The sequence below is a fragment of the Staurois parvus genome, unplaced genomic scaffold (assembly GCF_062004578.1).
Source record: "Staurois parvus isolate SC_StPar_1 unplaced genomic scaffold, SC_StPar_1.0 ptg000657l, whole genome shotgun sequence".
In the NCBI taxonomy this organism is placed as follows: Eukaryota; Metazoa; Chordata; class Amphibia; order Anura; family Ranidae; genus Staurois; species Staurois parvus.
In genome coordinates, this window is record NW_028318453.1 from 5,007,212 (window position 1) to 5,022,578 (window position 15,367).

At 38.7% G+C, this 15,367-nt stretch overlaps 1 protein-coding gene across 4 annotated transcripts in view; it reads left to right on the plus strand.

The window, feature by feature from the left end:
• The window catches only part of STXBP5 (syntaxin binding protein 5), a 488,403-nt gene that overhangs the window by 186,192 nt on the left and 286,844 nt on the right, over positions 1-15,367 (plus strand). For 2 of the 4 annotated variants that reach the window (XM_089694278.1, XM_089694280.1), the window contains exons 5-6: positions 8,988-9,122; positions 12,972-13,004. In XM_089694278.1, coding sequence (XP_089550404.1) covers positions 8,988-9,122; positions 12,972-13,004 — 168 coding nt within the window. The remainder of the gene's footprint in view (positions 1-8,987; positions 9,123-12,971; positions 13,005-15,367) is intronic. The other 2 variants (XM_089694279.1, XM_089694281.1) reach the window with 1 other exon arrangement.

Here is a 15,367-nt window from a genome sequence, read left to right on the forward strand (position 1 = left end):
GTATAGCTGTTAGCCTGGTTCTTAAAAGTAGAGGTGTTCCTGAGTCTGTTTTTTTCCAAACTTGCTGAAAGCAAGAAAAAAAACACTTCCTGTAAAATGTACGAATTGTACCTGGAAACTTGGCTGCAGAAACCACCTTTTGAACCCATCATGGATATTCCCTTAGAAGACTTCTTAGTAAGTAGCCTTTTTGGTTGCTATTACATCTGCCAAATGTGTATTGAGTTGGCAGCTCTCCTATAAGGAGCTGTTCTTAATTCACAAAGACAAGGTTGTCTTGCACCTCAGTGAGTACTACTGTTGTCATGCCCTGCTCCGAAACATCAAAACGAAATCTTTTTATTTCCTAGATGTAGTTTAGAGCAATTGGATTCTACTTCAAAGCCATCTTCAATTACTTTGACAGATTCCCTATTTGTCCTGTCCTCAACACCTTGCAAGGGACACTGCTTTCAAGTCCAACTTTGCAAGATTGATAAGAAAACTAATTGCTAGAGCTTACACTCTGAAGGACAAATCTAAGCTTTTTCGCACCCATTCCAACAGATTGGTGGGAGTTTCCTGTGTCTTGGCATCAGGCCCCTGTAGCCCAGCTTTATAAGGCTGCCACCTGGTTCTCTCTTACAAGTTCCTCCAGGTGGCATTTGGGGCTTTTTGTCCCTTGCTGTTGGGCTAGCTGGCACAGTCCTCTCTGCCTAGTTTCCCAGCCCACATGGAAGAAAAATCTATTTGAAATATATTTTAAAAATACTCTTCCTAAATATATTGACATATATTTGAAATGCCACAATTTTGCCCATATTCACCTCTCTCTCTCTCTCTCTCTCTCTCTCTCTCTCTCTCTCATATGCATTATTACAAAATCTATGAAAAATATATTTAAACATACATTTCAGATATACTGTGTAAAAATACAAATCTACATTTTTGGGATGCGTATATACAAATATATCTAAAAATGACTGTTAAAGAAAACTGAATATAACTTTAAAAAAATATATTTTTAAAAATATATTTTAAATTCAGATTTTTTTAACATATAAAAGTCATTTTAACATATATTTTTACATAGATTTGTAAATGCATTCCAAAAATGTAGATTTGTATTTTTAAAGACATGCATAACTACAAAATTTATGAAAAATATTTGAAACATACGTTTCAAATATACTGTATGTCTTTTAAAAATACAAATCTACATTTTTGGAATGCATTTACAAATCTATGTAAAAATATGTTAAAATGACTTTTATATGTTAAAAAAACTGAATATAATTTTTAAAATTATTTTTAAATATATATTCAGATTTTTTTTTTAAGTCATTTTTAGATACATTTTGTAAATGCATCCTTAAAATGTAGATATGTATTTTTACAGACATACAGTATATCTGAAATGTATGTTTAAAAGTATTTTTCATATTTTGTAGTTATGCATTTCAGCATGGTGTGTGTGTGTGTGTGTGTGTGTGTGTGTGTGTATATTGTAATATATTGAATATGGCCAGAATTGTAGCATTTCAAATATATGTCTATATATTTGGGAAGAATATTTTTAAAACCTATTTCAAATATATTTTTCTTACATATGGGAGGGTCTTTGAATACTTATGTCGTGCACTGTACGATTAACAGGAGAGGCATATTGTCTTGCTAATAAATTCTTTGTCTTGGAGTACAGTACAGGACAAATCATTCTCATTCCATACCTTAGTTAATTTGCATTGCTTGCCACAAAACTGAGGACTCTGGAATGGTGTAATTTTTTTTATTTAGGAGAAGCCAAGGTGGCATTTCCTTGAGGATACATTCTTATAATACAGGGCCGTGTACCTCCCAAGTAAAAAATTATTTCATTTAAAGTCGGGGGGGGGGGGGGGAGAGAGAAATACTCCAATGCTTTGTTGGCAAAGCATTGCAGCATAGGTGCACGATGCATACCAGCGTGCAAAAGTTATACACAATAACATATGGCCACTGGTGTCAATGGACCTTTGTAGAGGTACTCGTCTGAATAGAATTCTGTCAGAGCCCATTCACACCAGCAGGCGTCTTATGGTGCCTGTAATGTTTGTGCGTTGTGCATGTGTGCTGCAGTTCATAGTTACAAAAGTCTTTTCTTGTTTCTTCTATTAACTTACGCAAAGTTAACAGAAGACCACTACATTTTATCTCTATGCACAACAGCATGTTGCATTTTTTTTTGTACCTTGCATAAAAATATATACATGTACCTGTTGATCCAGAGAGATAAAGTATATGCTAATTTTGACTTCTAAGTCCGCTATACCTACCAATTAGGCAATATATAAGCACTAAGGGGCTAGTACTGTGATTTACTTTTTATTGGAAAAGATTTGCATAAAGCTTTAATAACCTACATCTCTGCATCTATTGATTGATTTGTCATATATTCAGTCTGAATTTGACAGCTGTTGAACAAGTTCACTCAACTGCAAGAGTAGAATTGCATGTAGGTTTTTATTAGATTATACATTTTATGAGGAAGCTCAATAGTAATCATAATGTGCTTTAACTTAAGTCATCTTGGCCCCCTTTTTAAAATCCACAAGATCTCTGTATACGTATTACAAAATCTGATTTTAAGTAGTAAGGTTTAACGGCTCCGTATGTGTTTGCATTTCTAGCTGTTTGCTTTCACAAAAGGTTGATGTCAAGGCAGAGTTAAAACAATGCTTCAGTACTCATGAATCATTCCTTTAAGGCAGGGCTTCAGTGTCCTTGTACAAAGAAAATGATGTAAAAGCAAAGAGGCCAATGCTTGATATTTGTGTTCCTTTAAGGCAGGGCTTCAGTGTCCTTGTACAAAGAAATTTATGTAAAAGCAAAGAAGCCAGGGCATGATGGTTGTGTATCACCATGATCTTCTTAGTACATTTTTTTTTTTTTGCATATTGTCTGGACTATTAGTTGCATCACTAATTATGTCTTCAGTGCTTCTTGTTAATTTTCTGAAAACCTGACTTTGGCTAAATAATAAAAAATAAATGAATATATAATATATATATTTTTCAGTTAAGGGCCATAGGCTTCTATAATTAAACATTTCTCTAAATTTTAGAGATGTTGATTATGCTCCAGTTAACTGTTCACCGTTTTTGTAGTTCGTCCTAAAGTCAAAGTTCACCTATCAGTTTACAACTTTTTTCCTTTTCGATGTGACCTCACTAGGGTGAAAAGTCTCTACGTAACTATTTTATAGCAAGTTATGAAAGAATTGGTACAACACTGATGATGATTACTAAACTGGTGACATTGTGCATCTATGAGTGTTTGAAATGCATGCAATAAGTGTAAATGCCATCCAGAAGATCCAGTGTATTCACTGAGACCAACTAGTTAATAGTTTTTTGTTTTAAAAACTCCCCTACCTTCTTCTGTGAACCTCTGCAGCAAATACTGCAGTAACCCAAACTAAACTGACAGGTGCAGCTCAAGGCTCCATAGAGTCCTCTTATGTACCAACCATTTAGAGGGGAAAAGAACAAGGACAGAGCATGTCCCAGCTCTAGACATTTAATGGAAAACGGGAAAGTCCTGTAAGTCGCACATCTCTGCAAAACGCCATAAGGTGGTGCATCACAGCCTCAGCCCAGACTCCAACCTTACCACGCCCCCTGATTGTAGCAGTCATACATCTTACGGGTTTTTGCAGAGATTTGCAACTTACGGGACTTTTCTTTTTTCCATTAGATACTTGCAGTAGTTTTATATTCTCTCCATAACATTGCTCAGTGGTGTATTGGGCTCCATGCACACTGGCTTTAATGTTATCCTATTATTAAAGATCAAATTCAAACTCCGTGTGTTGCCCTCTATGAATCTGTGCGCAAAAATGTTACATATTTATTAAAAGTCCATAACTCCTAAATCTTAAACTGCAGTCTATAGTAAAGAAAATGCAATTCCACGTGGTTGCTGCAGAAATCACAATGCCATGCTCCCCTCCTGTGTTCCCACTCACCAACCTCTGGATTCGTACATTTACTGTCAAGAGTCAAATGCGCATATACTGCAGGTCATCTGGTGTAGCTGGGACTTGGAACCAGAAGTAATGCTACTTCTTTTTTTTTTTTAAGACTTTTATATTGGTGAAAAATGTTGGCCTTGGCATGGATAATCTTGTAATTTTATTAAATGTTATCCTATGTGTCCATACACGTTGGGTAGTCTGGAGGTATTTTTAAGCTCCGCTGTTAAAGATAGGAAAAAACCTGCTAAATGCTCCTAAACACTGGTACAAAAAAAGAGTTGGTGTGGTTTTTTTTTGTTTTTTTTTTTTTTTTTTTTTTTTTTTTTTTTTTAAGGCAGTGAGCTCACAGCAAATTTTTTTGACCTAAGATATCATAGTACCCTCCTTTTTCACCTCTAACCTTAGTACATAAATATGAAGAGGGTACAGGTTGCTATAGACCACTTATGAACTTATTGATTACGCTTTTGATTTGCTAGGTTCAGTACAAAAAAGCCTGAACTCTAGAAAGCCAATGATGTGCTGTAACAGGCAATTACTTTAAGCAGTTTAGAGTAATCTGATAATAAAGCTGATCTGTAGCTGTAAGATAATGCAAATTGTATTGGTAGCTTGGATTTCTTCATGTTCTGACACCTGTGAGCCCACCTGTGGCATTGTTCAAAATGGTTAGTGATGGCTTTTTTTGGTTTGAAAAACACATCCAATCAATGTCTTAAATGGTTGACTGTGACATGAAACTTCAAGTAAAAATATATTGAAATTGTATTGAAGCAGAGGACATTAGGAAAGGGATTGAGGAACTTTGGGGGAGGGATTTAGTAATTGGACCAGCTGACAAGGAGGTGGGGTGATGATATAAAATGGAAAAGACTATCTGCAGGTGGTGAATTGTGCTGGACCGCGCTGAGCTGGAAAAAAGTACTTTACGTTCATTGCACAACACCATTTTAAATCTCTCGGAAATACCAAAAGAGAGATGATGATTAGGAGGAGCTGCATAAAAACACTCTCCCTCTCTGGACTGGTCAAAAAGGAAGGTTGAGAGCGCCACAGGTTTTTACTAGGCTCAGTAAGTGATTTCAGCAGCCGGTCACTGGATGTAGCCAACGCATTTCAGGGGCTCACAATTTCTCTTCATAAGTGCTGAGGAATAAGTTGACTTAAAACAACGTAATGCAAATAGTCAATCTAAAACTGAAAGCACATTACCTATACATAGGGTATGGTATACTGGGGCTATGTAATGAATATTTAGTCTGTGTTTAAAAAAAAAAAAAAAACACAAAAAAACTTGTTTGGATAAACTGTGTGTAAATCCCAGAACCCATTGATGACTAAAAAACGACAATCGTATATAATTTTATATAGTTCAACTTTACTATACTGTTAATATTATGAAGCAAAGAAATGGGAGGGAGCACAAAAACAACATGCAAATGTTTCAACTGGGAAGGAGAGCATTCGAATTCAAGTGTTTATGCAGTGAAGGTCTGCTTTATGTTTGAAGCAAATAGTATGCAGGTAAAAAAGCGGGCATTCTCAAAGGCGTGGGCCCACTAGTTGCTAATGGCATAGCACAGCTGGGTGTAAGTGAACCTTTAATTTGTTTTTAAAGTATAACTACAGGTAAAACTTCTTGTTTTTTTTGTTTTGTTTTTTTTTGTTTTGGAAAGAGTGGAGATAGATTAGAACCCTTGTTGTCTTTGCCCCCATTAGGGAAATTCACCCTCTTTGTCCTGTTTACCATTATCATTGAAAGTAAAGGAAACTCCCAAATGTATCCAATGGGGACACTGCTTCTGGTGACCTGAGGGTCCCCAGGGGATTCCTTTTTAATTTGTAGGATTTTCATGTTTTGGCTATGGAACAGGAAATTAAGGTAAATCTCCCCAATGAGACTACATAGATGGCAAGAGATCAATTTGACAGGGGTTATAGCCCTCCCTTACTCTATCCTAAATGGGGAAAAAAAATAGTTTTGCCTATAGTTCTACTTCAACACTTAATACAATTTTGCTACACCATGCAGTACCTTTGTGTAATTGGTTATTTGGATGCACAAGATGAATTGTACCAAGGAGATCATACTGTAATATGTAGTCAGAGCAAGTGACACATGATTCTATATATGAGTCTTTGCTGTTGCTATGGGAGAGAGCAATTTAGATTGCTTTTTCAGTTGGTTTGTAATAAAATTTATTACATCTGTATAAGATATCACAGTAGCTATAGCAATTAAAATTTTTTTGCTGGAGTGCAGAGCCTGGAATAATATAATGGGTGATGGCATTATTTGTGGTTTACTTTTCTTTCACTGTAATCTTGGATTCAAGTTTAATATGGTCTTGTGGGCATAGTTCTAAAACACTCAAGGTTCCACACGTCTAAATCAATGCTGCAAAATCTGGCAGTATATTAGTTGCATGATATAACAGATTGGGCCTAAAATACAGGGCTGTGGAGTCGGAGGAAATTTTGGGTACCCGGAGTCGGCAAACAATGCTCCGAAGTACAAAAACTGAGGAGTCGGAAGTACAAAAAACTGAGTCGGAACATTTATCTATCGACTCCACAGCCCTGCTAAAATACATAAAGGGAGGTGTATTGTAGATTAGATGATGTCTGGGAATGCTAACATTGTTTGAGATAAGGTCAGCACATAGGATTTCTGACAGGGTCAAAAGTAATTTTTCTGTACTTGCAAAATATGTTGTTGCTCAGAAATGCACAATAATGCAGACACCAAATCTTAGGACCAGGAATCTGAATTATATTTTTTTATTCTTGGGTTCAGTTATTCTGTTACATTTGTATGGCTTGTCCCACCCAGAGTCTGTGACTGGACAGTGAAAAGGGAAGCGGCAGACTGATGAGCTCATCTCTCTTTAAATGGTGTCTGATAGCAGCATGGTCCTTGTTAGGACATGTCCAGCACAACAAACTCCTTTTAGATATTTCTCTTTTCTAGTCTGAGCTCCGCTATGCTGGCACCACAATAGAGCCAAATTGAGTTCTGGTGCTTAGTTTTTGCTTTTATTGAAACATTACACCTAATGAAGTATTTTTTTAATAATATAAATTTATAAAATAAACAGGTCATACTTGCCTGCTCTGTGCAATGGTTTTCCACAGAGCAGCCCTGATCCTAATCTCCGGTCCCCCACTGATGCTCTGGGCTGCTCCTCTTCTCCATGTGCCACCATAGGAAGCCACTTCCTATGGTGGCACATGTAGAGGCTCGATCCCAAGTCGCACTCTTGCGTGTCCATTGACACAGAGCATGGCTCAGCCCCACTCCCTTATCGCTGGATTTGATTTGACAGGAGCAGGAGGAAATGTCCCAGTGAGGACGGAGAGATGTCAGTACAGCTGCTTTTGGCATATAGCTTGTTTGAGACCAGGCTCAGCTAAGTATAAGGGGGGGCTAGTGGGTGGGGGGAGGGGGGGGGGAGGGAAGCATGCACAGAATGCAATGAAAATCCTTCAGCCTTTAAAACTACTTTAACTACATGAGCACATGTGATTGGATGGATACAAATATGCTACTTATTTTATAGTGTTCACCACTTTATGTACAAAGAATTATCTGTGGAAAATTGATATATCCTTTTTTTTGTGTCCTCTTTTAACCACTCGCCTACGTGGCACTTTTACCCCCTTCCTGCCCAGGCCAATTTTCAGCTTTCAGAGCTGTCACATTTTGACAATTACACGGTCATGCAAAACTTTACTCGTATGAAATGTTTATCCTTTTTTTTTTTGCACAAATAGAGCTTTCTTTTGGTGGTATTTAATCACTACTGGGTGTTTTATTTTTTTGCTACACAAACAAAAGACCAAAAAAAAATTTATAGTTTCTATTATAACATTTTGCAAACGGGAAATATTTTCCCCTTCACTGATTTGCATTGATGAGGTTTCACTGATGAGGAAGCACTGATGGGCCCTGATGGGGCAGCACTGATAATCAGTGCCCTGATTACCAGTGTAGATGTTCCCTTTCACACTTGCCAGTTATCAGCTTACTTTGCACCCACTGTGACAGCGTGAGGAAAGTACTACCGATAACCGACAAGTGTGTTTACATAGTTATCTATGATTGGATACACGCTGATCACATAGTACAGGGCCGTTGTGCTTGGCCCTTTACTATGATTTGTGATCAGGTGTATGCGAAGGACACCATGATCAGAGTGCGCCGCAGCAGGTGCGGTTTTGGGAGGACGTCAATAGACGTACTGCAGCTGTCATTCACCTATAGCACGGTCAGCAAGTGGTTAAAGTTTAATTAGAGGCAAAAATAAGCTTTGGACAGAGTGGAGATAGATTAGAACTGTCATGTTTTTATTGTGGTCTGTGTCCCCATTAGAGAAATTCAGCCTCTTTGTCATGTTTACAGTTGTTATTGAAAATGAAAGTAAAAAAATCCCAAATTTCTGTCCCCCCCCTTTCTTTCCACTTTGTTTTAGTAGGAAAAGTGAAGGGAAATATCCCCGCTGGGTCCCAGGTGGCAAAACAAAACCTGGCAGGGCTCATAACCCTCCATTACTCCAAGAGTATCCCTTTTAATTCTACTTTAGTGGTGGGAAATTCAAAATTTCAACAGTTCTTATTGGAACATGAGATGCTGTCTTCAATGGGGACACCTGTTTCAGTGACAACAAGCTAAGAAGGGATTTCTTCACCTGTTTTGGGATCGAGAAGTAAGGGGGAAATGTTTCAACAGGACACCAAAGAAAAAAAAAGACAGCGGTTTTAACTATTCCCTACTATATCCAAAACTAAGAGGAAAAATTAATATTCTTTTATTCTAGAAAAATGGCAACCTTCTTTTGAGAAAGAAATGTAATTTGTAATGTGTTCATATAAGAATGGTATACTGAATAGCTTTATTCAGTTATCTGCGGTGTTTTTTATTTTATTAGTCATAACTGATGCCCTAGGGGTGACTTTTATAAACCATTTGTTTTCTTTTTTTTTCCCCCCATAGGATAACATTTTGTCACCTGCCTTTCCAGAGTAAATGGCTCTACGTGGGCACAGAAAGAGGAAACATTCACATTGTCAACGTGGAGTCGTTCACGCTCTCAGGCTACGTCATCATGTGGAATAAAGCCATTGAACTGTGAGTGTTACGTAGCCAGTGACATTAATGAGGACATTTGTGGCAGTGCTGCATGAAGGTGCCCTGAGCAGCCTTCTAGAAAGGAGGGCACAAAGCCAAGTTAAAGATGCATAAATTCTTTCTAATTGGTTGCAGAGAATCTGATGCCTCACTAGATTATCAGTTTATAGACGTCAGTTCTTGCTCGGAGAGCTAATTACTTTTTGGAGGCCTGAATGCTGGCTGCTGAGAAATCCAAGCAAATAAAATCACTTGGAGCATTTATGTAGCATGACATGGTTTCCAAGTCCAGCTTGTACTCTGACCTTTTATTCCCTTTTTTTTCTTTTTTCAAAATCTGAACTCTGGGCAGACTTAAAATACACAATTTAATATCACTCTGTTTTCATTAATACATTTTGTAAATTTTTAATTAAAGTGATTGTAAACTTCTGGCATGAATATGAACAAAGCATATTCCTCCATAGTGTGTACTTGTCTCAATCCAGATCATTAGGTGTCATTTCTGTCTGCTGCCTCATTCCTCCACTATCTGCACGAGTCACTTCTGACAAGTTTTCCTGATACCAAACGTTAAAAAGCTGACGAGAGAGGATTTCCCGCACACAGCCTGTGATTGATGGCCTCAGTTCTGTACCTAGGTGGTGTGTTTGCCTTCCCTCCAATCAGCTCTGTTCTCACTGAGCTCTGCAGAGTGGAACTTTAAAGCAGTAGTAAATCACCATGAAAAAAAGTTCCCCCCGCAAGGTAATATAATGTACTAGAATGTGTCACGCACTAGCACATTATGGAATACTTACCTTAAAACGAATACCTCCAGCAGCGCACTGTCACAGCTGACAGGGCTTTCATCTTCACCCTCTCTTCCTTCTGGGTTCACAGGTTCTGGCCGTCTGACTGGCTGAGCCATGATGACTTAGTTCCTCCATCTGTGCACGGGAGCCCTAGGAATGGCACAGAACTCTATAGGAATGGCACAGAGCTCTATAGGAATGGCACGTTATACCATTCCTTCAGAGCGCATGCTCCTGTCACCTCACCGGCTGCTGCTAGCGGAGGTATCTCCTAAACGGTGCATGTTTAGGAAATATTCATTTTACCTACAGGTAAGCTTTACTATAAGCTTACCTGTAGGTAAAAATCAGCATAGAGGGTTTACTACCACTTTAAGTTCCCTGCCCCCTGCTTTCTGAAGACTCAGAAGCTGTGTACATTCTGAACATTGACAGATGTAGGTGGCTGGAGATAAGCAGGTACAACTTGTGTGAGAGAATTTTTCATATCTGTATCAGTGGAGGCTAGTCACTTCATTGTAAGTTAAAACCACTTTAATGTAAGCAGTGTAAGTACCTGAACTTGAACTGAAATCAGCTTTTGGTTCCTTTTTGCCACTTTTAACTACACCAGTCTGAAAGCTTTTGTACAGGGGGTTTCAAATCAGATGTGCTACATTAGAGGGAATATGTTTGGAGGCGAGACAAGTGACAAAAGGTGAGCTCATCAGTGTGCTGGTTCTCCTTTCACTGACCAGTCATAGGGTGGGGGGAGAAACAAGACTAGTGAGTGTTGAACTGCAGCAGAATATCAGGTCTTACACCCTGCTAGACAGGGTTTTGCTATGTGGCAGACCTGTTGTAAATCTCAGGAATAGATGGACAGAAATAAGTCCATGGGCAGGTAAAACAGCTGTCGTCGTATTTAGTCTGTGCTTTTAGCTGTTTGCCCAGAGTTCAGTTTTAAGCTTTTGACAGCTGCATGGATTTATTTAAACTACTTTTGGGTACAGTCCCAGAATTTACATGATGTCCAATTTTTAGATTGCTAATAATAGAGCAGTATTGTTTGTGACAGTCATATGGGCCGGAGTTTATTGTACATAACAATGTGTCAGTCGCATTAGAGAGGAGTTACTACATAGTATGGTACACCAATAAAGGACCATTAAAGCTATTCTAAGAGAGACATTTTACTGCATGGTAAATTGCCTCTTTCCACAGGTACACACAAACAATTGTCTCCTATGTATCCTATTCACACTGCAAAGCAGCCTAGCAGCATGCTGTGGAGAAATACTGCATTTTATCACAGAGCACCGGGCTGAATCGCACTGCAATGTCAGGCATCACGTTGCCCGACATTGCAGTGAATGAAGTGTATGTTTTGTAAACTTCAATGTTCTTACAAAAGGAAAAAGGGAGCCATGCGATGCGCTGAATTGTGGCAGACTGCAACTCAGAATGGTGAATAGCTCCAGCTGCTCTGCGCATTGGTGTGAATTCACCCTAGCAGAGTATTTAAATAGACCGACTAATAGTTTAATAAAAAGATGTAGGTTTCAGCTTTTTATACCATCAAGGACTGAGCAGATTAGAACACCTCATGCCACACATCAGAGATGGGTCCTATGTTTTGTTCCCGTCTCCTCTTAAGTCTAGGATATTTGCCCAAGGAATTGACTAACAGTAGGCAAAGTAGGGGGAGATGATGCCCTTAGTTTTATTACTCTGTACTAACCTATCCAGTACCATGTTGGACTCAAAGGAGGTGCTGAGAAGAGGCCACTGACCCTGCAAAGAGTGTCAAATTTTGAAGGTACTGGTAAAACGATTTCTGGTCCAATTCAGCGTGTAATGTATCAGCATAGGGTTGGAGAAAGGGTGGAAATGCTAACCCCCTCCCATCTCCTGGAATCCATACAGCTTACATAATTTTGGCAGTAGATCAATGGGCTAGAAGGGTGTGACCCTAATATCCTATTGTACCCAAGTACTTTTCGCCATGTCAGCAAAGTCATTGTAGGGAGACTAGGGGGCAGTTTCAAGCAGCTGGGAGTATCTCAGGCCAATAAAGGGTTCATACCGTATGGAAGTGAGGACACTATATTAGATGAGGTGGACAGTCTTTTCCCCTCGCAGCGAGCCTGATGTTGAAGTTCTGCAACAGCAAAGTAGACTAAGAGCTCCGGTACTGTAAACCTAGCTGTAGCTTTTGATTATTGAAGATGTTCCAATCTAATCCTGGGAGGCTTTATTCTCCAGATCAAGTCTCTAAATATAGCGATACATTTTTAAGAAAAAAATTATGAGATTACAGCATGGTGAGTTACAGCCACTGCCAAAAATCTTGGCACCCCTGCATTTCTATCGGATAATGCACCACTTTGTCTAGAAAATTGTTGCAATTACAAATGTTTAGGCATTCTCGTGTTTATTTCCTTTGTTTGTATTGGTATGACACAAAAAAGTGGAGAAACAAAGCCAAATCTGACACACAACCCCAAAAATGGACTGGACAGAATTCTTGGCATGTTAAATTTTATAATTTGATAGCACCCCCCTTGGAAAAAAATAACTGCAATCACTCTCTTCCTTTAACCATCAGTGAGTTTCTTACACTTCTTTTGCCAACTGCTCCAGGTCTCTCAGATTGGAAATGTTCCTTTTCCCAACTGCTGTTTTGATATGTCTCCACAGGTGCTCTATGGGATTGAGATCTTGATTTATTGCTGCCCAGTTCAGTTCTCTCCAGCGCTTTCTCTGAAACCATTTCTTGGGTGCCTTTTGACATGTGCTTTGGGTCATTGTAAGATCCATGAGCTCTGACGAACACCAAATGTTGACACTGGTCCCTATATTGCACCCCAAAATTCTTTGGTAGTCTTCATTTTTCATAATGCCATGCAGACGGTCAAGACATCCATTACCTGAAGCAGCAAAGCAACCTCAAATCGTCAGTAAACCTCCACCATGTTTGACTGTATTCTTTCTTTAAATGCCTCATTTCTTTTTCTGAAAACAGTAGAATGATGGGCTTTACCAAAAACTGTAATTTTGTTTTGTCTGTCCACAGCACATTCTCCCAAAAGGATTGTGCCTTCCTCAGGTAAGTTTTGGCCATTTTGGCTTTGTTTCTGTCAGCAGTGGGGTCCTCCTGGATCTCCTACCATAGTGTCCCCTTTCATTCAGATTGCGACGTATAGTGTGAGCTGACACAGTTGTGCCCTGTGCCTGAAGGTCAGCTTGAATTTGTGTGGACGTTGATCAAGGTTCTTTATCCACCATTAGAACAATCTTTTGTTGCAATCTTTGATCAAGTTTTCTCTCTTGTCCACACCCATGGAGATTATAGCGCCATGGGCTGTAAACTTCTTGACAATGTTGCGCACACTGGAGTGGTTAATTGATACAGGTGCGTTTAATTACAAATTACAGGAGCATCACAAACTTGGAATGAAATTTCGTACAATTTTGAGAAGGTACCAATAATTTTGTCCAGTCCATTTTTGGAGTTCTGCATGGAATGTCAGATTTGGCTTTTTGTTTCTCCGCTTTTTTGTGTCATACCAATACAAACAAATGAAATAAACACAGGAATGCCTGTGTGTCAAATGATCTATTGCTCATGCATGCCATGGGTATATGTGGAATAACACCCAAAATCACATTCTGCTACTTCTCCCAAGTATGGGGATACCACATGTGAGAGTTTTTTTTTTTTTTTTTTTTGGCAGCCTAGCCACGTACAGACTCTCAAAACCCAATGACCACCTTCAGGCTTTCAAAGGGCATATTTCCTCATATCACTTCCTCACTACCTATCCATTTCGGAGGCCCTAAAATGCCAGGATAGTACAAAAAAATACTGAACCCCCAAACATGATATAGATACATAGATTTTTTTTTTTTTTTTTTTTAAAGCAGAGGCCCTAGAGAATAAAATGTTAAGTGCTGCAATTTTGTATATCACACAGTATTTGCGTGGCAATTTTTCAAGTGCTAATTTTTGGGAAAAAATACACTTTTTAAAAAAAAATTTGAATGCACAAAAAACAGTATTGCCAATTTTGACAAAATATAAAAAGTTACGCCGGGTAGATACCAAACATGACATGCTTTAAAATTTCACACGCCTGTGCAATGATGACAAACTACGTAAATTTTTAATATCGATAAGCGACCCTTTAAAAGCCTTTACAAGTCACCACTTTATATTTACACAGGAGGTCTAGTGGTAAAATTACTGCCCTCGACCCAACGTTTGTGGTGAAACCTCACATGCATGGTGCAATCCCTGTTGAGATATCGACACGGGACCAACGCTTGCACTCACCTTTGCACGGAGGTGGGGAAGCAAGGGTGATTTAAATTTTTTTTTTTTATTTATTTTTACACTGTCCCTTTTTTATAGTCAATAGTTTTTGAGAATTTTGAACAGTACACGGTATCGATATACGTTTCAGTCAACAATTATAACAATACAGGTATGCAAAATAAGTTCCCCACCATTTGGCTGGGGACATAGTTAGCATTGCTTATCTTAACCTGAGAAAATTATTTGGGTTAAAGAACCGTAGCTGTGTGTAGGCTATATAAACACGGGAGAAAAAAAAAAAAAAACAGGGATGATGGTTTGGATGGGAAGGGAAAGGAAGGGAAATGGGGGGGGGGGGGGGGGGAGATAACAACATACCAGTGTAGTGCAAAAGGTTCTTAGTTTCGAATAGATAAGTAATCAACATATTATGGAACAGTTTGGGTTTAGTAACCATCTAGCCCATTGGAATTTGAACTTTTGGTATGAGAAATTAAGGCCTGATCTTCTCTCCATATCGCATTGGACGTTAAGGTCTGCTATAAGCGAGGTGAGAGAGGGAGTTTTGGTAGAGTTCCACAATCTGGTGAGATTGATCTTAGCAGCTGCTAGTATGTGAATGATAATAATGCGAGAATCTCTTGGGAATTGATCAATTCCGATGTGCAGTAATGCAAGGGCAGGGGTAGGGGTAACTGAAGATTCAGTTAATGTTGAAATCAGTTGGAAGACAGTATTCCAGTATGATCTAATGGATTTGCATGTCCAAAGTATATGGAGAGTTGATCCTATGTCTCCGCATTGTCTCCAAGTAGAGGAGTGTTGGGGATAGTATAGGGAAAGCTTAACCGGTGTTAAGTACCATTGGTGTAAAATTTTTATATATGATTCCCAGTGGGAACTACATTGGGAAGCTTTATAAGTAGTGGTAAAGGTTTTTTCCCATGTTGGTGATGGAAATGGTTGTTAGAGAAGTTTCTCCCAATTGCTTAGAGAAGTTGTTTGTGGGGAAAATTGTAAGTTGGTGATGTAAGTGTAGACAGTAGAAATCCCTTTTCTTGGGTACTGTGTTCTATTGAAGAATTTTATGTGCGATAGTAGGGATGTTCAACATAAGTGGAACCTTTTTGTTTTCTAGAGAGTGTGCTATTCTC